Genomic DNA, 24,704 nt, shown 5'->3' with positions numbered 1-24,704 from the left:
CTTAGCTCAGGTTCGTCTCACAGTGGATCCTGTGGGTCCCCAAACCCATTCTGCAGTGGTTTCCCCAGTTCCAGAATGCATCATTGGAATAGATACACTCAGCAACTAGCAGAACCCCCACTTTGGATTCTTGACAATTGAAGTACAGGCTACTATGGTAGAAAAAGCCAAGTGGAAGCCATTAGAATTGTCCCTACCTAGGAAAATTGTAAAATAAAATAAAATAGAACAATACCACATGCCTGGAGGGATTGCAGAGATTACTGACACCATCAAGGACTTGAAGGTTGCAAGGATGGTGATCCCCCACCACATCCCCATTCAAATCACCTATTTGGCCTGTACAAAAAACGGATAGATATTGGAGAATGACAGTGGATTACCATAAACTTAACCAGGTGGTGACTTCAACTGCAGCTGCTGTTCCAAATGTGTTTCCATTGCTTGAGCAAATTAATACATCCGGTACCTCTCCCCCATGGAATCCTTCACTATTGCAACTCAAGTCTTGAATTTTTTAAGTTCTTTCAGCTTGAGAAACACTGAGCATGTTTTTCCCTTTTGGTTTTCTACCTCCAGCTCTTTGCACATGTCATTATAATACTTTACTTTGTCTTCTCAAGCCACCCTTTGAAATCTTCAGTTCTTTTACTTCATCATTTCTTCCTTTTGCTTTAGCTGTTCGACATTCGAGAGCAAGTTTGAGTCTACTCTGACATCCATCTTGGTGTTTTCTTTCCTGTCTTTTCAATGACCTCTTGCTTTCTTCATGCATGATGTCCTTGATGTCATTCCACAACTCGTCTGGTCTTTGGTCATTAGTGTTCAAAGCATCAAATCTATTCTTGAGATGGGCTCTAAATTCAGGTCGGATATACTCAAGGTCGTTTTTGGCTCTCATAGACTTGCTCTGATTTTCTTCAGTTTCAACTTGAACTTGCATATGAGCAATTGATGATCTGTTCCACAGTCATCCCCTGGCCTTGTTCTGACTTATATTGAGTTTTTTGTCGTCTCTTTCCACAGATGTAGTCGATTTGATTCCTTTGTGTTCTAACTGGTGAGGTCCATGTGTATCATCACCATTTATGTTGGTGAAACAAGGTATTTGCAATGAAGAAGTCATTGGTCTTGCAAAATTCTATCATTCAATCTCTGGTATTGTTTCTATCACCAAGGCTGTATTTTCCAACTACTGATTCTTCTTCATTGCTTCCAACTTTTGCATTCCAATCACCAGTAATTATCAATTCATCCTGATTGCATTTTCGATCGATTTCAGGCTGCAGAAGCTGATGAAAATCTTCAATTTCTTCATCTTTGGCCTGAGTGGTTGGAGCATAAATTTGAATAATAGTTGTATTAACTGGTCTTGTATGCACATGGATATTATCCTATCACTGACAGCATTGTATTTCAGGATATATCTTGCAATGTTCTTTTTGATAATGAATGCAACGCCATTCCTCTTCGAGTTGTCATTTCTGGCGTAGTAGACTATATGATTGTCCGATTCTGAACGGCCAATACCAGTCCATTTGAGCTCACTAATGCCTAGGATATTGATGTTTATGGGTTCTATTTCATTTTTGATGATTTTCAATTTTCCTACATTCATACTTCGTATGTTTCAGGTTCTGATTATTAATGGATGTTTGCGGCTGTTTCTTCTCATTTTGAGTCATGCCACATTTGCAAATGAAGGTCCTGAAAGCTTTACTCCATCCACGCCATTGAGATCGGCTACAATGAGGAAGCAGCTCTTCCCCAGTTGTCTTTTGAGTGCCTTCCAACCTGGGGAGCTCATCTTCTGGAACTATATCAGAAAATGTTCTGCAGCTATTCACAGGGTTTTCACTGGTTAATTCTTTTTAGAAGTATGCTGCCAGGCCCTTCTTCCTAGTCTGTCTTAGTCTGGAAGCTCAGCTGAAACCTGTCCTCCATGGGTGACCCTGCCGGTATCTGAATACCAGTGGCATAGCTTCTAGCATCACAGCAACACGCAAGCCCCCACAGTATGACAAACTGACAGAAGAAAAAATTCAAGCCTCGAGTTGTAGTAATGAAGGGTTCTACGGGGAAAATATTAAATGACACAGGAAGCATCAAAAGAAGATGGAAGGAATACACAGAGTCATTATATCAAAAAGAAATAGTCAATGCAACATATGAAAAAAATCAAGAATCAATGGTACTGATGGAAGAATTCCAAGATGCACTGAAGGCATTGGTGAAAAACAAGACTCCAGGAATTGATGGAATATCAATTGAGATGTTTCAACAAAGGGATACAGTGCTGGAAGTGCTCACTCATCTATGCTAAGAAATTTGGAAGACAGCTACCTGGCCAACCGACTGGAAGAGATCTATGTTTATACCTATTCCCAAGAAAGGTGATCCAATTAAATGCTCAAATTATCAAACAATATCATTAATATCACAAGCAAGCAAAATTTTGCTGAAGATCTTTCAAAAGTGGCTACAGCAGTATATCGATAGGGAACTGCCAGAAATTCAGGCCGGATTCAGAAGTGGACATAGAACCAGGGATATCATTGCTGATGTCAGCTGGATCGTGGCTGAAAGCAGAGAATACCAGAAGGTTGTTTACCTGTGTTTTATTGACTAGCAAAGGCATTCAACTGTGTGGATCATAACAAATTATGGATAACATTGAGAAGAATGGGAATTCCAGAACACTTAGACTGTGCTCATGAGGAACTTGTACGTAGATCAAGAGGCAGTTTTTCAGACAGAACAAGGGGATACTGAGTAGTTTAAAGTCAGGAAAGATGTGCATCAGGGTTGTATCCTTTCACCATACCTATTCAATCTGTATGCTGAGCAAATAATCCTAGAAGCTGGACTATATGAAGGAGAACAGGGCATTAGGATTGGAGGAAGACTCATTAATAACCTGCATTATGCAGATGACACAACCTTGCTTGCAGAAAGTGAAGAGGACTTGAAGCACTTACTAATGAAGATCGAAGACCACAGCCTTCAGCATGGATTGCACCTCAACATAAAGAAAGCAAAAATCCTCACAACTGGACCAATAAGCCACGCCATGATAAACAGAGAAAAGATTGAAGTTGTCAAGGATTTCATTTTACTTGGACCCACAACACCCATGGAAGCAGCAGTCAAGAAATCAAAAGACGCATTGCATTGGATAGATCTACTGCAAAGGACCTCTTCAAAGTGTTGCAGAGCAAAGATGTCACCTTGAAGACTAAGGTGCGCCTGACCCAAGCCATGGTATTTTCAATTGCATCCTATGCATGTGAAAGCTGGACAATGAATAAGGAAGACCGAAGAAGAATTGATGCCTTTGAATTGAGGTGTTGGCGAAAAATATTGAATATACCATGGGTTGCCAAAAGAATGAACAGTTCTGACTTGGAAGAGGTACAACCAGAGTGCTCCTTAGAAGCAAGGATGGTGAGACTGCGTTTTATATACTTTGGACATGTTGTCAGGAGGGATCAGTCCCTGGAGAAGAACATCATGCTAGGTAAAGTACAGGGTCAGCGGAAAAGAGGAAGACCTTCAACGAGGTGGATTGACACAGTGACTGCAACAATGAGCTCAAGCATAACGATTGTAAGGATGTTGCGGAACTGGGCAGTGTTTTGTTCTGTGGTACATAGGGTCGCTATGAGTCAGAACTGACTCGATGGCATCTAACAACAACAACAACCTGGTACATGGTATGCAACTATTGACCTTGCCAATGCCTTTGTCTCGATTCTGGTTTTGAAGGAACACCAGAAGCAGTTTGCCTTCAGCTAGCAAGGCCAGCAATACACCTTTACTGTCCTTCCTCAGGGAAATAGCAACTCTTCAGCCCTATGTCATAATTTAGTTTACTGTGACCTTGATTGCCTTTCCCTTCCACAAGATGTCACAGATTACATTGATGACATTAGGCTGGCTGGACCTAGTAAGGAAGAAGTGTCAGTGACTCTGGACTTATTGGTAAAACATTTGTGTGCTAGAGGGTGGGAAATTAATCCCACAAAAAATTCATGTGCCTTCCACCTCAGTCAAATTTCTAGGAGTCCAGTGTTGTGGGGCATGTCGAGATTTTTTCTTCTAAAGTGTAGGATAAATTGTACATCTGGCTCCTCCTACAACTAAAAAGGAGGCACAAAGCCTAGTGGGCCTCTTTGGATTTTGGAGGAAACATATCTCTCATTTGGGTGTGCTACTCCAGCCTATTTATAAAGTGACTCAAAAAGCTGCTAGTTTTGAGTGGGGCCCAGAAAAAGAGAAATATCTGAAGCAGGTTCATGCTGCTGTGCAAGCTCTGCCACTTGGCCCAAAAGATCTGGTTGATGCAATGGTGCTTGATGTATCAGTGACAGATAGAGATGCTGTTTGGAGTCTTTGACAGGTCCCGTAGGTGAATCACAGTGCATACCCTTAGGATTTTGGAGCAAAGCCCTACCATCCTCTGAAGACAAGTACTCTTCTTTTGAGAAACAGCTTTGTTCCTAGGCCTTAGTAGAGACTGAATGCTTAACCATGGGCCACCAAGACACTATGAGGTCTAAGCTGCCGATCATGAACTAGGTGTTGTCTGACCCACAGAGTCATAAAGTCAGATGTGCACCGCAGCACTCCATCATTAAAATGAAGTGGTGTATACAAGATTGGACTGGAGTAGGACCTGAAGGTACATGTAAGTTTCATGAGGAAGTGGCCTAAATGCCCATGGTCTCCACTCTTGTCACATTACCTCCCCTCTTCCAGCCTGCACAGACGGCCTCATGGGGAGTTCCTTATGATCAATTGACGGAGGAAGAGAAAACTCGTGCCTGGTTAACAGATGGTTCTGTGTGATTGATATGCAGGCACTACTGGAAAGTGGACAGTGGCAGCATGGCAGCCCCTTTCTGAGACTTCTCTGAAGGATGGTGGGGAAGGGAGATCCTCCCAATGGGCAGAACTTTGAGCAGTGCACCTGGTTATTCACTTTACTTGGAGGGAGAAGTGGCCAGATTTGCAATTGTATACTGATTTGTGGGCTGTGTCCAATGGATTGTCTGGATGGTCAGGGGCCTGGAAGGAACATGTTTGGAAAATTGAAGACAAAGAGGTATGGAGAAGAGGTATGTGCATAGACTTCTCTAAATGGGCCAAAGAAGTGAGGATTATTTGTGTCTCATGTGAATTCTCACCAAAGGGTGACCTCAGCAGAGGAAGATTTTAACAATCAATAGGATGACACGGCCTTTGGAAACCAGTCACCCTCTTTCCCCAGTCACTCTTGTCATTGCCCGATGGACTCATGAACAAAGTAAAGTGGCCATGGTGGCAGGGATGGAGGTTATGCATGGGCTCAGAAATGTGTACTTCAACTCACCACGGCTGACTTGGCTACAGCCACTGCTGAGTGCTAAATCTGCCAGCAGCAGAGACCAACACTGAGTGTCCAATATGGCACCATTCCTCGAGGTGATCAGCCAGCAACCTGGTGGCAGGTTGATTACATTGGACTGCATCCATCATAGAAAGGGCAGCATTTCATTCTTACTGGGATAGATACTTATTCTGGATATGTATTTGCCTTCCCTGCACGAAGTACTTCTGCCAAAACTACCATCGTGGACTCACAGAATGCCTTAACCACCATTGTGATATCTCACATATCATCGGATCAAGTGACTCACTTTACAGAAAATGAAGTGTGGCAGTGGGCCCATGCTCAAGGAATTCACTGATCTTACCATGTTCCTCATCATCCTGAAGTAGCTGGCTTGATCAAACAATGGAATGTCCTTCTAAAGCAAAATGACGGCACTAGGTAGGTGGCAATGCTTTGCAGGGTTGAGGTGATGTTCTCTAGGAGGTTGTATGTGCTCTAAACCAGCGTCCAGTATATGGTGCTGTTTCTCCTATAGCTGAGATTCACGGTTCCAGAAATCAAAGGGTGGAAATGGGAGTGGCATCCCTCACTATTATCCCTAGAGACCCACTCTCAAAATTTTTGCTTCCTGTCCCTGTGACCCTATGCTCTGCAGGTCTAGAGCTCTTAATTCCAACGGGAGGAATGCTCCTGCCTGGAGACACAATATGGATTTCATTGAACTGGAAGTTAAGAATGCCACCCAGCCACTTTGGGCTCTTTATGCCTCTGGATCAACAGGCAAAGAAGGGAGTTACTTTTTGGCTGGTGTGATTGATCCTGACCACTAAGGGAAAATCGTGTTGGTGTTGCGTAATGGAGGTAAAGACAATTATGCCTGGAATACAGGAGATCCCTTAGGGCATCTGTTATTGCTACCATGCCCTGTGATTAAAGTCAACGGAAAACTACAGCACCCAAATTCTGACATGACTACTAATGGCTCAGACCCTTCAGGAATGAAGATTTGGATCACCCCACTAGGCAAAGAACCATGACCAGCTGAGGTGCTTGCTGAGGATAAAGGGAATATGGAATGGGTGGCAGAAGAAGGTAGTTCTAAATACCAGTTATGAGCATGTGACCAGTTGCAGAAACAAGGACTATAATTGTTATGAGTATTTATTCTGTGTATGTGTGAATGAAATATTTTTGTTTTCTGCACTTACGTAAAATATAAGATGTAAACTGGGCTAATGTGGTTGTTCATGTTAGTTGCATAATGTTAGTTGCAAGTATGACTTTGTAATTGTCTTTATTTAGAAATTGTGTATGATTTAAGGAGATGCGTGCAGTTGACAAGGGGTGGACACTGATGGTTAAGGCTGTGTTTCAACTTGGTTGGGCCATGATTTTCATTTGTTTGGCAGTCATGTAATGATGTAGCCTGACAATTATGTAATGATCTAGTTTGGCTGTTATGTAATGGTGTAATTTGGCAGTTATGTAATGATGTAATCATCCTCCACGATGTAATCTGATGTGATCAGTCAATCAGTTGTAAGATGAGTTTCCATGGGGATGTGGTCTGCATCCTATGTATATATGTACTTTCTGGCAAGGCTCACTGGCTTTTGCTTGCTCTGGATCCTGCGTCCAGCTCATCATCATCTGACCTCTAGTTGTTGGGACTTGAGCCAGTGACCTGCCATATTGCCTGAGGATCTTGGGATTCGTCAGCCTCCACAGCCTGTGAGCCAGAGGCCTGCCATCTGACCTACCAATCTTGGGTTTGTAAGCCCTTCCAGCGATGTGAGTCAGGGGAAGCCTCCAGCCTGATACCTGACCCACAGACTTGAGACTTTCCAGCCTCTACAACCACATGAGCTATTTCCTTGAGATAAATCTCTGTCTCTCTCTGTCCCTGTCTCTCTCTGGATCCCTGGTGGTTAAGAGCTTGGCTGCTAACCAAAAGGTTGACAGTTTGAATCTACCAGCTGCTCCTTGGAAACCCTATGGGGCAGTTCTACTCTGTCCTGTAGGGCCACTATGAGTCAGAATCAACTCCACTGCAACAGGTTTGGTTTTGGTTTATACATACATACATCTATACACCTATCTACCTACCTACACACACACACACACACACACATATATATATATATATATATACACTTCACTGGTTTTGCTTCTCTAGAAAATCCAGCCTAAGAAAAAAGGCAATTTTTAACTCCCCCCAAAAGAAAATTAATCATACCATGATTTGAAAATATTGCTCAGTTGTAGTGTTTGTGAAGTTATGGTAATGTAAACATTGACTTTTAACCTTATGAAAATTATGATTAACTTTATGTCAGTCATAGAAAACAGGATGAATACCTATGGGTGATAATGGTGTGGAGGAGTGGGAACTATATTAGTTCCCTAGTGCTGCAGAACACATTACTACAAACTTAGTGGCTTCCAACAACACACATATATGATCTCAGTTTCTATGGGACAGGAGTCTGGGTGCTGCTCTGCTCAGGGTCTCACAAAGCTTCAATCAAGGTGTTAGCTGCCATCCTATTTGAGGCTACACTGGGAATGGATCTGATTTTGTTGGTAGAATTCAGTTCTTTACAGTTGTAGGACTGAGGGCTTTAGTTTTCTTGCTGGCTGTTGGTGAAAGGCTGCCCACAACTCCTAGGAGATACCCTCAGATTCTTGCCACAACATAGGTTGGTCACAATATGGCTGCATGTTATTTCAAATTGAGCAACAGAGGGAGAGACTCCAGCAAGAAGGGTATTACAGTCTTACCTAATTAATCACATACACATAATCCATTGCCTTTGCCATATTTTATTGGCTGGAAGAAAGTCACAGGACCTGCCCATACTCAGACGGGGAGGGGACCATTCAAGTGTGTAAACACCAGGTGGGGATCATGGGAAATGGCTTCTCATTGGGTTTCTTTGGAAGTATGTCTCTTAGTTGATGGCCACAAGTTATGCATTTATTGTATAATATTATTATGTGAAGAGGGCAAAATATGCATAAATAGTTGAATTTATTTTAAAAGAACTATATATATGGCGGTTAAGTGTTCAGTTGCTAAGCAAAAGGTAGGCAGTTCAAATCCACCAGCTGTTCCTTGGAAACACTATAGGGCAGTTCTACTCTGTCCTTTAGGGTTCTGTGAGTTGGAATCAACTCGAAGTCAATGGGTTTCATTTGGGTTTTATATATAGTCTCATGGAGCCCCGGTGGCACAGTGGTTAAGAGCTCAGCTGCCAACCAAAATGTCAGCAGTTCGAATCTACCAGTCACTACTTGGAAACCCTATGGGGCAGTTCTACTCTGTCCTATAGGGTCACTATGATTTGGAATCGCCTTGATGGCAACAGGTTTTATAGGCTCATAGACATAGGAAAAAGTAAGGGAAGTTATATAAAAAGATGTTTTATTGTGAAAATGTTCAAGCATACACAAAAGTATCACACACAGAATCATATTCCCGCATCAGGAATATCAACATTCCAATCCTCTGGTTTCATTTATGGTCATTGACTTAAATTAAAAAAAATTTTTTTTTTCATTTCTAGAAGTTCCAACTGGTTCTTATTCCTACCTTCTATGTCACTTTTTATAATTTCCTCTTTGTGGCAGATATTCTCAAGCTTGTTTTATTTATTTAATCATAGGATAGTTTTATAATCTGTCTGATAACTTCAGTATTTGTAGTGTATTTCTGCCGTTCCTATTGCTTCTTCTCATTCTTACTTGTGGTACCATGCTTGTGTGCTTGTTTTTTTTTTTTTTTTTTTTACCGAGTACTGCTCATTATTTTTGAAAAATTATTTGTGGGGATTCTTTTTGGCCTGGTATGAGGTGCTGTCCTGCAGAAGAGAATTTGTGTTTGCATTTGCCAGCCTTCTGGGGACACCACCAGTCGGTGGACCACCTCAAATCAAGGTCGCCTCTTCAGCTTCCCTGGACCACCTGAGCAGTGTGAACCTGGAGAACCTGGGCTGCACATCTGTGTGGCTTGAGCTACAATTTCTTTATTTTTGTTATTATGCTCTTCTTCCCCCTTTCATTTTACCCTATGCTCCTCTCAGCTTCAGGGCAACCTTGCTTGTAATAACCAGGAAGATTTACTTTTGGTTCACCTTTACTTTAAGGTTAATAGCCCTTCAGGTTCCTAACTTACTGTGAGGGGGTTTTTATTTAAACTCCCCACTTGAGTGGATGCTGGGGTTTTATTTTTGTTGCCAAGACCAAAATTCATTTTGTCAGTGTGGGAAGCAGCAGTGTTGGGCTTCCCTAAGTGTGCTGACTGTTGTCCCTTGGAGGGATTGGTAAAACTATGCCTGTGAAGTTGTTACAAGAGATTGGCTCCTGTGAGCCACAGGGCTTCTGAGTCAAGGTGGACCCTGCACCCACCAAGGTGGATCTAGTCTCTTGCCCCTGAATTGTCACCTGAGAGTGCCAATAGTATAACACCTGAATGGTTATATGCACTGCTGCAAGGACTACTCCCACTGAGAAACACCGACAGTGCCCTGCCAGCAAGCTGAGTTTCCTGTCTCCTATCCTCCTCACTCTGATGCCAGGTGAGGCCTTGGGTGGTGGTGAGTCTGAATGTTTACTTGGGCCTAAGAAGCGCCTCCCACCCCCACACACCTGTGGCCTTGCAGAGCAGGATCAGTGGCTTGGAGTTGCCTGTGCTCTGCTTCACTCTCCGAGTTCCCATTTTCCCTTAGCTTTTGCACTCCTCGTTCCTTCCTGTCCCTACCAGCTCTCCTGCTTTTAAGGAGACTTTTTAAAATAACAGCTTTATTAAGATATAATTCCCATAACATGTACTTTACCCACTTAAAGTGCACAGTTCAATAATATTTTTTTTTAGTATATTCACACCTTCACTGGGAATATGTTTATAGCACATTTTATTATGTTGGTGTGTATATTTCATTTATTTCAGTGCATAGGTTGGTTTAATATTTTCTTTTACAAAACTTTACTCTTATTATAGTTTTTGGTAGGTCTTTGCAATTTTTATGCTATAAACGTATTTCCTTATTACTATTCAATTTTTTCTGAACAGGTTATACATGCGGATGCCAAAAAAGTAAAAAAGTACCTAAGGACAGTGAAAGGAAAGTATCATTTCCACACGTTACTCAGCTGCCCATTTTCCTTCCCAGAGATAATCACTGCTACCTTAAGTATCCTTCCAGGAATATGCTTATATACATTTGTATATTCTAGTAAAAATAACTACTACTTGGTACAGATAGGACTGACTCAGCCTTTATTTTAAAGAGATCCTCAAAGTGGTTAACATTACTGCTGTTGTCATTAAGTGCTGTTGAGTTGTTTCAACTCATAGTGACCCCATGTGACAGAGCAGAACTGCTCCATAGGGTTTTCTAGGTTGTGATCTTTGTGGGAGCAGATTGCTGGGTCTTTCTCCTTTGGAGCCACTGGGTGGTTTCAGACCACTAACCTTTCACTAACTGTTGTACCACCCAGGCTCCTTATCTCATCCCTTTAAATGTTTACATACTATTGCACTGCAGAATTCAAAACATTTTCTTTAGGGTTTTTTTTTTTTTTTTGCATTTATGTTCATAGGTGAGAATGACTTAATTTAATGCTGTTCTCCCTCAGTTTTGATATGTTAACTTTATGAGTTTAAAACTCCCTGTTTTTTAATGTTCTGGCACATAGGAATTACTTTCTCCTTGAGGCCTTTCATGCCTTTGAAAGTTTAACTACCTGAAGTTAATTTTGGTAATTTAGGAAAATATAAAGCGATGAATTCTGTGAATTTTCAGATTTGTTGATATAAAGTTTACACTGTATTCTCCTATAATTTATGTCTCCATAAAAAACAAAAAAACAAACCACTGCCGTCGAGTCTAAATACCCTAAGGTATTTAGAGTGGCCCCTCCACCTACTACCCCTATCTGGCTTATGATAAACTCTTCTATTTGGTCTTACTGAAGTATCAGCTTTTGGTTTTCATTGGACCCTGTATTTTCTAAACCATTCTTTTACCTCTGTTTCCGTTCTTCTGCTAGGTTTTCTTGTTAATCTTGTTATGGCTAATGCCAGGAAACTATTATTGCATGAATGAATAATGTAAGGTGAGGTAATGAGGGACTAAACTAATTACACATGCACGCATAATTGTAAATACATATATACAATTCTAAAAGCTAAAAAAGTAGCTATTATATACTGTGGTACAGATAACACAAAGCTATAAGGGGAAGATGAGGATGAATGTGATTAATCAAACTTTCACGGAGATGAAATTTGATTTCCTAGGATTTATTTTAGCATGGAGCTATAGGCTAAAAGTTTAAAGAAAAACAGCTGTTGTGTATTTTGATCCCACAAAATAATTTTTTTACTGTTTCATTTCAGTGCTTCTTTGAAATAGATAAGTGAAGTGTAATCATTTAAGAAAAGTACACACAACTAAAATACTATTTAGGAAACAAAAAATTAAAAGGTTATACAGAAAGACGAAAAACAACTTTTCTTTTTAATCATGGACATTAACATTTATTTTGATAACAGTATTTCACTGCCGTGACAACATCTGAACAAGCACTTGTACAACATCACAGGAGACAACGTTTAAGTGGAAAGAACACTTTCTAACACTACATTCCTTAATATCCATGGAAAAAAATGTTTCAACTCCAGTTTAAATACTTTTGATTTTATTAAAGAAAGTATAAAATATTGAATTTTACATTTTAAACACTATTATTTGAAGAATCAGTCACATCTCTTCATGCTGCCAGCATGTTTCTAATACTTCCATGACTTAAATAGGATATATCTTCGGACAATCTCGAATCCTAAAAAATAAGTAAGATAAAATGTAAGTTTCTGTTTCTATCATTCTTGGATTTTGAAGTAATACTTTCAAAGAGTCAATATAAAAAACAGACATACCTGCTGTTAGATTAAAAACTCTCCTTTTCAAAATTAAAGAGCATAGCTTACACATTGTGCTGTGAACCTGGCTTTCATATTTTCTCTCTGTATCTCAGAGGCATTGTGATTGATTTCCTCTGCTCTCATACTCATTGCACTTAGCTCTGTCTAGTTTATTACTTCATTCCTTTGAGTTTTTAAATTTCAATGACTTTTTCACTTCTAGATTTTCCTTTTTTTCCTTTCTCACAAGCCATCAATTTCTGTTTTTATTTTTTGAACATTTCAGACATGTTTATTACAAAGCCCTTTTGAATTACTTCATCAATGCTCTCAATCCAGAGTCATGATATACGTTATTGTTAGTGTGTTATTTTTCATGAGCAGAATAGTTCCTGGATCCACTGCATTTCAGCTGTTCTCGGACATTTTTAAAATCAGTTTCTCAGCATGAGGCTTCAGTAAGGGTTAGAATTTAGCCTTCACAGAGTTCTTGTGGTTCACTCTTTCCCCCCTCATCTGCTTCCACTCCAGGGCAAAGGCTCGCTACAGTGCTAAATACTCAGGTTAGTAAATGCGAACTTAAACACCCATGTATCCATCACACAGCTTTGGGAACTTTTTTTTTTTTTTTTTAATATATTTTACCTAGCATTTCTATGAGTTTGACGTAGAATGGAAGGTTTTCTGTATTAGCTCAGTTCACCACCATCTTAACAGGAAATGCTTTGCTTTTTAACACTTAAGACATCTTAAAGTCTGTTCACATGTTCTCTAACAACTGCAGACCATATCAATGTCCCATAATTTATTCATCTCGTCCCCTACTGGACATTTAGGTTGTTGTCTTTTGCTGCTACATAAATCTTTACTTGTATGTGCAAATATATTTCTAGAATACATTCCTAGGAGAGGAATTCCTGGATCAAAGGGTATGTGTACTGCAATTGATACATTACCAAATTGTTCTCCAAAGAAGTTATACCAAGTTATAGCTCTACCAACTCTTATTACAGATCTTTTTGTATAATTTAAATTTATTCTCTCAACTCTAAATTAGTACAACTTCTAAACCTAAATAAAATACTGTAAGAGTAACACTTATTGAAAAAAAGATTCCTAGAGATAATGCTGATTGAATTAAGCATACCAATAAAGCCTAGTTTAAGAGAAAGCAAGCATCTGCAAGTCCATGAGTTAGTTAGTTTTTACCTCCAGTGGCCTGGTACCACTTTTCATTATACACATTAATAATAAAACTTCTTGGGTTTCCCTTGAGGTCTTCCCAATTTTTTTTCCATTTCCTTTTTCTGTTTATTGGCCTTATATCTCTCAGCCATTGACACAAGATCCTCTGGGACACTCTGAAATTATTAAATGTGTTAGGATTCTGAGTATTTTCTTTCACTATTTTTTATAGCTTTTCTATAATATGCCAAAATGCCTCCCAATCATTTCAGCCAGCGAAATCTGCACAACTGTTAGATAACACTTTTACATCTTTCAGATGGAATGAAATTTGCCTCCCTGCCTATTAACCCCTGAATCTATCTTAAGGACTTATCTTAAAAACACCCATAATATGTACTCCCTGCTTGTATAGCCCTTCAGTTGCTACCCGGTGTCCTCGGCATGCCCTTATTTAGTGCCACTTTCTTTATACTCTCTCTCACCTCTGGGCCTGAATATGTTCCCTGTGCTAGAACACTTTCCCCATTTTCTAGGGCTCTCCTCACCCCCACCTGACTGGTTTCTTTCTCAGCAGGGCTTTCATTGACCCTTCCCCATTAGATTAGGTTCCCTAGCTATATACTCCTATAGCTCCTTATCTTTGCCATGCTGTAGCCCTTATAACATGTTTAATTACTTGTTTAACATCTCTCTTTCCTGAGAAGCAGTAAGCTCCATGAGTAGGGAGCTTTTGCATAATTACATCCCCAGTAACTTACATAAACAAAATGATGAAACACTGCAAAAGTGATTAGAGGTAGACTTCTAATGAGTGGCATATTCTCACCTGATTTGCTCTTTCCAAAATATTAATCAATTCAGTGGCAATCCTCCAGTCATTTCTGGTGATAAGAGTAATTGACACACCAGTTCTCCTTTAAGGAGGGGAAAGAAAAACTCATGTAATTTGTTTTATAATCTGTATTCATGATTCAGTTAACAAAACAGCAGAGTAAAAAACAACAGCAAAACCTCAACTCTTTCACACTCCAGTTATTTACTATGTATTAAGAATTAAGGTCATGCAAACCGATTTGTAATCAAAATAATCTGCAGTTGTTTAAAACATCATAAGGAGATAGTCATGTGCCGCTTAACATGTTTGGGGCAACATCTGACTGCATACATGTCAGTACTGCTTGGGTTGCGAAAGCCCAACTTACATACAACCCATGGTTATGAACCAACCCCTGGTAAAGCCTATTATATTAAAAAATTGAGGTACATACAATGGTTTGTAATAATGCACATCAAAACATTATTATTATTACTGTATTGTTATGTTAAAGATGTTTTACTGTATCTAGAAGTGTTTCTTTAATGTTTTTTATACATAGAAAGGCACATTATATACTATATATGAAAAACATTTGGCTAACTGATGTTAAATACGAATCATATCTAATTGTTCCAACTTACGTACAAATTCAACTTAAAGACAGATTTAGGAATGGAACTCGCTCGTAATCTGTGGACGGCCATTCTATTTCACAGATGGTATAGTGGACATTAAGTGATGCATGCCTATATGATAATTGAGTTCTTGAGGGGGAACTCCTCTGTCATATGCATGCCAACTTAGAGAATTTGTCAACAACATTCAGAGGAACCACTGGGTACAGCTCAATACTGTGATACTATAGATATGAAGTAAAGAGTGGAATCAGAAACAGTTCAATGAAGCCAATCATGGAGTGATCTGGCTGAATCTGGAGCAGACCAATTGGACAGGGATAAAGCAGTCCAAGCAGGTTCTGAGGAGAAGCAGACAATTTCCAGTAAAAGAGAACAAAATATTTTCCTGGTCAAGAATAATGTGTGCAGAAAGTAATGAGAAGGATTGGAATTCCACTTTTAAGAATAGACTGTGCTTACTCACCCTGCTCTTCCAGTGCGCCCTACTCTGTGGACATATTCTTCAATGTTCCGGGGGAAATCATAATTATAGACATGTGTGACATCGTGGACATCAAGACCTCGGGATGCTAAGTCAGTAGCAATCAATATTCTCACTTTACCTAAAGAAGAAAGCCAAATGCATATGGACATATTCTGGCATAAACCAACCCAAGACATACATGAAAAGTATATCTTTTCTTATTATTTAACCAGATGAACTATTATTGCTTACATTAACATGTTTACTAAGATATTTGAAAATGAGAAAGGAATACTTAATGTCCTTTTTTTTTTTTTTAACTAGTAGCCATTTACAACATAACAGATACCATAATTCAGCAAACGGTCCTTGAAAAATTAAAAAATTTCAAGAACCAATATATATCTTAAAGCTAAAAAACTACCATTTAAAAAATATAGAACAGTATTGGCTAAACATGGTTTTGGAGAAGGAGCTGGAAGAAGGGGACAAGTTACTCAAAATCAATGTTAAAAACACCCCTCAGAATAAATTAGGAAATAGTAAAATGTTATCTCTATTCAAAACTTTAACATTGTATTTGGAGAGCTGGAATTACAGGGAGCTTTCTTTATTGTGAAAAAAAAAAAAATCACTATGAGCAACATTTCCAAGTAACCTAACTGGGTTCCAGAACAAAGCCAAAAAATATTTAAAGGAATACCAATAAGTCTAGCGCTCAAAATGTAAATTTTCTGTAACAGTGAACAGAATAATATGACCCATAACTACAAAAAAGGAAAATCAACAGCAACAAATCCAGAAATGACATCAAAGAAAGAATTTGTAAATAAGTTAGTTAAAGTTATTATAACTATATTCCATACATTCAAGGAGGCAGAGAAAAGCACGAGCATATCAAGGAAAGATACGGAAGATAAGAAATAACTTAAACCTCTAGAGGTTAAAAAAAAATGGGATGAAAAATACATTGGGTGAGATTAACAGCAGATTAGTGCAGAAGTAAGGATCAGTGAACTAATTTGAAAACAGAACAATAAAAACTATACAAAATGGAAGAGAAAAAAGGCTGAAAATAATAAACAGATCATTAGTGAGCTGTGGGACAACTTCAAGTGGCCTGATAAATATTAGAGTTCCTGGAAGAGGGGGAACAGGAAAATATTGAAGAAATAATAGCCAAAACTGTTCCAAATTTGATGAAAATTATAATCCCACAGATCCAAGAATCTCAAAGCAGAAGTAATCAAAATGTTTGAAATCACTGATAAATATTATTTGAAGTAGACAGTGATAAATTAAAGTTGTACACTGTAGACATGATGCTAAAGCAATCACTACCGTAAAAAAGCAAAGAAGTATGGCTAATAAACCAATGAGATAAACATGGATTCATAAAAATAATCCAAAAGAAGGTAGAAAAAATAGATATTAAAAAGATGGAACAAAAAATAAACAGCAAGATGGTAGATAAAATGCAAAGTAATCTACAGTGACAAACAGCATAGCAGTGGTTGCCCGGGAACGGCGTAGGAAATGACGGCTGGATTACAAAGGACACCAGGAAACTTTTAGGGGTGCTAGAAATGCTCATTATCTTGATTGTAGTGATAGTTCCATAGATGTATATACATGTCACACGGTACACTTTAAATATGTGCAGTTTCCTGATAGGGAACACAACAAAGAACCGGAGGGAGGAGGAGAGTAGTGGGATGCAGACACCAAACTCTCGTAAAAAGACCAGACTTAATGGTCTGACTGAGACTAGAACGACCCTGGAGGTCACGGTCCCCAGACCTTCTGTTAGCCCAAGACAGGAACCATACCTAAAGCTAACTCTTCAGACAGGGATTGGACTAGCCTATGGGAAAGACAATGATACTGGTGAAGAATGAGCTTCTTGGATCAAGTAAACACATGAGACTATGTTGGCATCTCCTGTCTGAAGGGGAGATGAAAGGGTAGAGAGGGTCAGAAGCTGGATGAATGGACACGAAAAGAAATAGAGAACGGAAGGAGCGTGCTGTCTCATTAGGGGGAGAGCAATTAGGAGTATTTGGAGAGGTGTTCATAAATTTTTGTATGAGAGTCCAACTTGATTTGTAAACTCTCACTTAAAGCACAACAAAAATTAAAAAAAACTGTGCAGTTTGTTGTCAGTTTTACCTCAATAAAGATATTTTAAAAAAGTATGGTCAGCAATCTATTAATGGGCCTCAATCAAAAAGATTGGGTCAAAGTTCGCCCTGGTCACTGTTACATAACGGGATTATTCGTGAGACCCCAGCATGAAACAACTGTGGGCTTATCCATTGCCTCCGCTCAGCTTCCTTCCTTACCAAGCAATCTTTTTAATACTCTGGCCTCCCAGGTACCATACCACAAAGGTATACGCTTCTCAAGTAAGTGAATAGATATTCACTAAAATCAATATCTTAGTATTCTGCTTTAAACATTAGTCATTTTTGAGTTTGGCTAGTTAGTTCTCAAACATGCAATCAAGATGTATTGGTAATTACTGGTGATTGGAACGTGAAAGTTGGAAACAAAGAAGAGGGATCAGTACTTGGAAAATGTGTTCTTAGAGGTAGAAACGACAACGGAAATTGCATGACAGAATTTTCAAAGACTAATGATTTATTCATTGCAAATATCTTTGTTCTTTTTTTTTTTTTTTTTTACTATGGTACCCAGCCCCCAGCCCCAGCAACTTGGTCCCTCAAGGTTGTCTCTAGGAAACTTCTAAGACTTTGCTTTGGTCAAGTTGTGCTGACTTTCCATAAAGTGTGTGTTGTCTTTCCCTTCACTAAAGTTGACATTTGTCTACTATCTAGTTAATGATTTGTCCTCACCACCTCTCCTTACCCTCATAACCATCAAGGAATGCTTTTTTTTTTTTTTCCTATGTGTAAACCTTTTCTTGAGTTTTTATAATAGTGGTCTCATACAATATTTGTCCTTTTGTGATTGACTTATTTCACTCAGCACATTGCCCTCCAGATACATCGATGGTGTGAGATGTTTCGAGGATTCATCATTGTTCTTTATCATTGCGTAGTATTCCATTGTGTGTATGAACCCTAATTTGTTTATTCATTCATCTGTTGATAGGCACTTGGATTGTTTCCATCTTTTTGCTACTGTGAATAGTGCTGCAATGAACATGGATATGCATATGCCTATTCATGTGATGGCTCTTTATTTCTCTAGGATATATTCCTAGGAGTGGGATTGCTGGGTCATATGATATTTCTATTTCTAGTTTTTTAAGGAGGTGCCATACCATTTTCCATAGTGGTTGTACTATTTTACATTCCCACCACCAACACATAAGAGTTCCAATCTCCCTGTAGCCTCTCCAACACTTACTACGTTATTATTATTGTTTTTTTAGTGCCAATAATGTAGGGGTGAGATGGTATCTTGTTGTAGTTTTTTTAAAATAATTTTTATTGTGCTTTAAGTGAAAGTTCACAAATCAAGTCAGTCTCTCACACAAAAAACCCACATACGCCCTGCTACCCACCCCCAATTACTCTCCCCCCAATGAGACAGCCTGCTGTCTCCCTCCACTCTCTCCTTTGGTGTCCTTATCGCCAGCTTCTAATCCCCTCCACCCTTTCATCTCCCCTCCAGGCAGGAGATGCCAACATAGTCTCAAGTGTTCACCTGATCCAAGAAGCTCACTCCTCACCAGCATCCCTCTCCAACCCATTGTCCAGTCCAATTCACGTCTGAAGAGTTGGCTTCAGGAATGGTTCCCGTCCTGGGCCAACAGAGGGTCTGGGGGCCATGACCACCGGGGTCCTTCCAGTCTCAGTCAGACCATTAAGTCTGGTCTTATGAGAATTTGGGATCTGCATCCCACTGCTCTCCTGCTCCCTCGGGGGTTCTCTGTTGTGTTCCCTGTCAGGGCAGTCATCGATTGTAGCCGGACACCATCTAGTTCTTCTGGTCTCAGGATGATGTAAGTCTCTAGTTGATGTGGCCCTTTCTGTCTCTTGGGCTCATAATCACCTTGTGTCCTTGGTGTTCTTCATTTTCCTTTGAACAGGTGGGTTGAGACCAATCGATGCATCTTAGATAGCTGCTTGCTAGCGTTTAAGACCCGAGATGCCACTCTTCAAAGTGGGATGCAGAATGTTTTGTTAATAGATTTTATTATGCCAATTGACTTAGATGTCCCCTGAAACCATGGTCCCCAGACCCCTGCCCCTGCTATGCTGGCCTTTGAAGCATTCAGTTTATTCAGGAAACTTCTTTGCTTTTGGTTTAGTCCAATTGTGCTGACCTCCCCTGTATTGTAGTTTTGATTTTCATTTCTCTAATAGCTAATAGCTAACAATCATGAACACTTTTTCATGTGTCTGCTAGCTGCCTGAATGTCTTCTTTGATGAAGTGTGTTCATATCCTTTGCCCACTTTTTAAGCAGATTATTTGTCTTGAACACTGGGTAGCTAAAGCGAAAGGAAGAAATGATGAAGTAAAAGAGCTGAACAAAAGATTTCAAAGGGCAGCTGGAGAAGACAAAATAAAATATTATAATGACATGTGAAAAGACCTGGAAATAGAAAATCAAAAGATAAGAACATGCTCAGCATTTCTCAAGCTGAAAGAACTGAAGAAAAAATTCAAGCCTCAAGTTGCAATACTGAAGGATTCTATGGGGAAAATATTAAACAACGCAGGAAGCATCAAAAGAAGATGGAAGGAATACACAGAGTCACTATACCAAAAAGAACGGGTCGATGTTCATTTCAGGAAGTAGCATATGATCAGGAACCGATGGTACTGAAGGAAGAAGTCCAAGTTGCACTGAAGGTATTGGCGCAAAACAAGGCTCTAGGAATTGATGGAATAACAACTGAGATGTTTCAACCAACAGATGTGGCACTGGAAGTGCTCACTAGTGTATGCCAAGAAATTTGGAAAACAGCTACTTTGCCAACCAACTGGAACAGATCCATATTTATGCCTATTCCCAAGAAAGGTGATCCAACTAAATCTGGAAATTATTGAACAGTATCAGTAATATCACACGCAAGTAAAATTTTGTTGAAGATCATTCAAAAGCGGCTGCAGCACTATATCAACAGGGAACTGCCAGAATTTCAAGCTGGATTCAGAAGAGGATGGGGAACCAGGGATATCATTACTGATGTCAGACGGATCCTGGCTGAAAGCAGAGAATACCAGAAAGATGTTTACCTGTGTTTTACCGACTATGCAAAGGCAGTCAACTGTGTGGATCATAAAAATTATGGATAACATTGCAAAGAATGGGAATTCAAGAAGGCTTAATTGTGCTCCTGAGGAACCTGTACATAGATTAAGAGGCAGTCAATGGAGCAGAATGAGAGGATATTGCATGGTTTAAAGTCAGGAAAGGTGTGTGTCAGGGTTCTGTCATTTCACCATATTTATTCAATCCACCTGCTGAGCAAATAATCCAAGAAACTGGACTATATGAAGAAGAACTCAGCAACAGGGTTGGAGGAAGACTCAACAACCTGAACCTGCATTATGCAGATGACACAACCTTGCTTGCTGAAAGTGAAGAGAACTTGAAGCACTCACTGATGAAGATCAAAGACCATAGCCTTCAGTATGGAATACACCTCAACATAAAGAAAACAAAAATCCTCACAAATGGACCAATAAGCAACATCATGACAAACGGAGAAAAGTTTCAGGCTGTCAAGGATTTCATTTTACTTGGATCCACAATTTATGCCATAGAAGCAGCAGTCAAGAAATCTAAGGACATACTGCATTGGGCAAATCTGCTGCAAAAGACCTCTTTAAAGTGTTGAAAAGCAAAGACATCACCTTAAAGACAGGTGTGCCTGACTCAAGCCATCGTGTTTTCAATCGTCTCATATGCATGGGAAAGCTGGATTATGAATAAGGAAGAGTGAAGAATAACTGACACCTTTGAATTATGGTGTTGGCAAAGAATATTGAATATGTTACGGACTGCCAGAAAAACGAACAGATCTGTCTTGGAAGATGTACTGCCAGAATGCTCCTTAGAAGCAAGGATGGTGAGACTATGTCTCATCTACTTTGGACATGTTATCAGGAGGGATCAGTCCCTGGAGAAGGACATCATGCTTGGTAAAGTAGAGGGTCAGTGAAAAAGAGGAAGACCTTCAACAAGATGGACTGACACAGTGACTGCAACAATTGGCTCAAGCATAATGATTGTGAGGATGGTATGGGACTGGGCAGCATTTCATTCTGTTGTACATAGGGTCACTATGAGTCAGAACTGACTCTACGGCACCTAACAACAACAACAACATTTGTCTTTTTGTTGTTGTGGCATTGACGTATTTTGTAGATTTTAGAGATTAGACCCTTGTTGGACATGTCGTAGCCAAAATTTTTTTCCTAGTCCGTAGGTTCTCTTTTTAATATTTTGGTGAAGTCTTCTGATGAGCATAAGTAGTTAATTTTTAGGATCTCCCAATTATCTAGTGGTGTTTGTGCAGTGTTAGTTATGGTTTGTACTGTATTTATGCCATGTATTAGGGCACCTAATGTTGTTCCTACTGTTTCTTCTATGATCTTTATCATTTTAGGTTTTATATTTAAATCTTTGGTCCATTTTGAGTTAGTTTTTGTGTATGGTGTGAGGCATGGATCCTGTTTCATTTTTTCACAAATGGATATCCAGTTATGCCAGCACCATTTGTTAAAGGCTGTCTCTTCCCCATTTAATAGACTTTGGCGTTTTATCAAAGATCAGCTGACCATAGGTAGATGGATTTATCTCTCGGTTTTCAATTCTGCTCCGTTGGTCTGTGTGTCTGATGTTATACCAGCACCAGGCTGTTTTGACTACCCTGGTTGTATAATAGGTTCTACGATCAGGTAGTGTGAGGCCTCCCACTTTGTTCTTCCAAAAATGATTTACTTATCCAGGGCCTTTTCCCTTTCCATGTAAAGTTGGTGATTAGTTTCTCCATCTCGTTAAAGAATGCTGTTGGTATTTGGATTGGAATTGCGTATCTGTAGATCACTTTGCGTAGTATTGACATTTTTAGTGTTGAGTCTTCCTATTCATGAGCATGGTATGTGGTTAAGAGCTCGGCTGCTAACCAAAAAGGTCAGCAGTTCTAATCCACCAGCTGCTCCTTGAAAACCCTATGGGGCACTTCTACTCTGTCCTACAGGGTCACTATGAGTCAGAATCAACTTAATGGCAATGGGTTTGTTTGTTTTTTCTTTTGGTTTCTGGCAATAGTGTTTTGTAGTTTTCTTTGTATAGATTTTTTATGTCCCTGGCTAGATATATTCCTAAGTATTTTTATCTTCTTGGGGGCTACTGTAAATGGTATGGATTTCCTGATTTCCTTTTTGAGGTTCTTCTTGTAGGTGAAGAGAAATCCAACTGATTTTTGTTTTTTGATCTTGTATCCTGCTACTCTGCTGAATCTATTAGTTCCACTAGCTTTCCTGTGGATTCTTTGGGGTTTACTGTGTCCAGGATCATATCATCTGTGAACAGGAATATTTTTACCTCTTCGTTACCAAACTGTATGCCCTTTATTTCTTTTCCTTGCCTCACTGCTCTATCTAGGACTTCCAGCATGATGTTGAATAAGAATGGTAATAAAGGGTTCCCGTTCTCAGGGGGATTGCTTTCAGTCTCTCTCTGTTGAGAATGATCCTGGCTGTTGGTTTGTATAAATGCCCTCTATTATGGCAAGGAGTTTCCCTTCTGTTCTTATTTTGCTGAGAGTTTTTATTAGGAATGAGTATTGGACTTTGTCAAGTGCCTTTTCTTCATCAACTGAGATGATCATGTGATTCCTTTGTTTTATGAATGTGATGGATTACATTGATTGATTTTCTAATGTTGAACCATCCTTGCATACCTGGTATGAATCCCACTTGGTCATGATATATATATATATATTTTTTATATGCTATTGAATTCTATTGGCTAGAATTTTGTTGAGAATTCTTGCATCTGTATTCATGAGGGATATTGATCTGTGTTTTCTTTTTTTATGGTGTCTTTGCCTGGTTTTGGTATCAGGGTTATGCTGGCTTCATAGAAAGAATTCAGGAGTATTCCTTCCTTTTCTATGGTCAGAAATAGTTTGAGTAGTATTGTTGTGCATGCTTCTCTGAACGTTTTGTAGAATTCTCCAGTGAAGCCGTCAAGAGCATGGCTTTTTTTGTTGTTGTTGGGATTTTTTTTTATTACCTCTTCAATCTCTTCTTTTGTTATGGGTCTGTTTAGTTTTTCTACCTCAAGTTTGTGTTAGCTTGGGTATGTAGTATGTTTCTAGAAATTTGTCCATTTCCTCTAGGTTTTCAAATTTGTAGGAGTACAATTGTTCGTAGTATTCTGTTACGATCCTTTTTATTTAGATTGATTCTGTTATCACCCAGCTCATTGCTTATTAGGGTCTTTAGCTTCTTCTCCTGCTTTTCTTTTGTCAGTTTGGGTAATGGTCTGTCAATTTTGTTGATTCTTTCAAAGAGCCAAATTCTGGTCTTGTTGATTCTATTTTTTTTTTTTTCTCTTCTCTATTTCATTTATTTCTGCTCTAATTTTTATTATTTCCTTTCTTCTTTTGCTGCTTTTTTTTAATTTGACTTGTAGGGTTAATATTTGATTTTGGCTCTTTCTTCTTCTTTGATGTGTGCATTTTTTGCTATAAATTGACCTCCTAAGCACTGCTTTTGCTGTATTCCAAAGGTTTTGGTAAGATGTGTTTTCATTCTTATTTGATTTTATGAGTTTTTCTATTCCATCCTTTATTTCATTTATTGCTTAGTAATTTTTAAGCAAGGTGTTGTTCAGTTTCCATGTATTTTCTTTTCCTTGCAGTAATCAGTAACAGGAATAAAATTTTTTAAAAATTAAAAAAAATTTTTTAATTTTATTCCTGTTACTGATTGCTACTTTTATGACATTGTAATCAGAGGAGATGCTTTGTATTATTATAATATTCTGGATTTTGTTGTGGCTTGCTTTTGTATGGTCTCTTCTGGAGAATGTTCCATGTGCATTGGAAAAGAACGTATACTGAGTGGAATGTTCTGTATATGCCTATGAGGTCAACTTGGCTGATTATTGCATTTAGATCTTCTTTATCTTTACTGAGTTTCTTTCTAGATGGCAAATACCCTTTTTCAACAATATAAATGACTATACATGTGAACCTCACCAGATGGAATACACAGGAATCAAATTGACTACATCTGTGGAAAGAGATGATGCAGAAGCTCAATATCATCAGTCAGAACAAGACCAGGGACTAACCCTGGGACAGAC

The 24,704-nt window shown here is 39.1% G+C and overlaps 2 protein-coding genes across 2 annotated transcripts in view; one reads left to right on the top strand and one right to left on the bottom strand.

Moving 5' to 3' along the window:
* CGAS (cyclic GMP-AMP synthase) overlaps window positions 1-9,134 on the top strand; it is a 41,261-nt gene extending 32,127 nt beyond the window's left edge. The window contains exon 5 of the mRNA XM_064288014.1: window positions 1,635-9,134. Coding sequence (XP_064144084.1) covers window positions 1,635-1,641 — 7 coding nt within the window. The 3' untranslated portion in view covers window positions 1,642-9,134. The remainder of the gene's footprint in view (window positions 1-1,634) is intronic.
* A 3,981-nt stretch (window positions 9,135-13,115) lies between these two features.
* DDX43 (DEAD-box helicase 43) overlaps window positions 13,116-24,704 on the bottom strand; it is a 41,802-nt gene continuing 30,213 nt past the window's right edge. The window contains exons 14-16 of the mRNA XM_003404111.3: window positions 15,406-15,544; window positions 14,314-14,401; window positions 13,116-13,660 (exon numbers count right to left, since the gene is read on the bottom strand). Coding sequence (XP_003404159.2) covers window positions 13,544-13,660; window positions 14,314-14,401; window positions 15,406-15,544 — 344 coding nt within the window. The 3' untranslated portion in view covers window positions 13,116-13,543. The remainder of the gene's footprint in view (window positions 13,661-14,313; window positions 14,402-15,405; window positions 15,545-24,704) is intronic.

The sequence above is a fragment of the Loxodonta africana genome, chromosome 1 (assembly GCF_030014295.1).
Source record: "Loxodonta africana isolate mLoxAfr1 chromosome 1, mLoxAfr1.hap2, whole genome shotgun sequence".
Taxonomy (NCBI): Eukaryota; Metazoa; Chordata; class Mammalia; order Proboscidea; family Elephantidae; genus Loxodonta; species Loxodonta africana.
The sequence above is the reverse complement of the archived record's forward strand: the minus strand, read 5'-3'. Positions and strand labels throughout refer to the sequence as shown.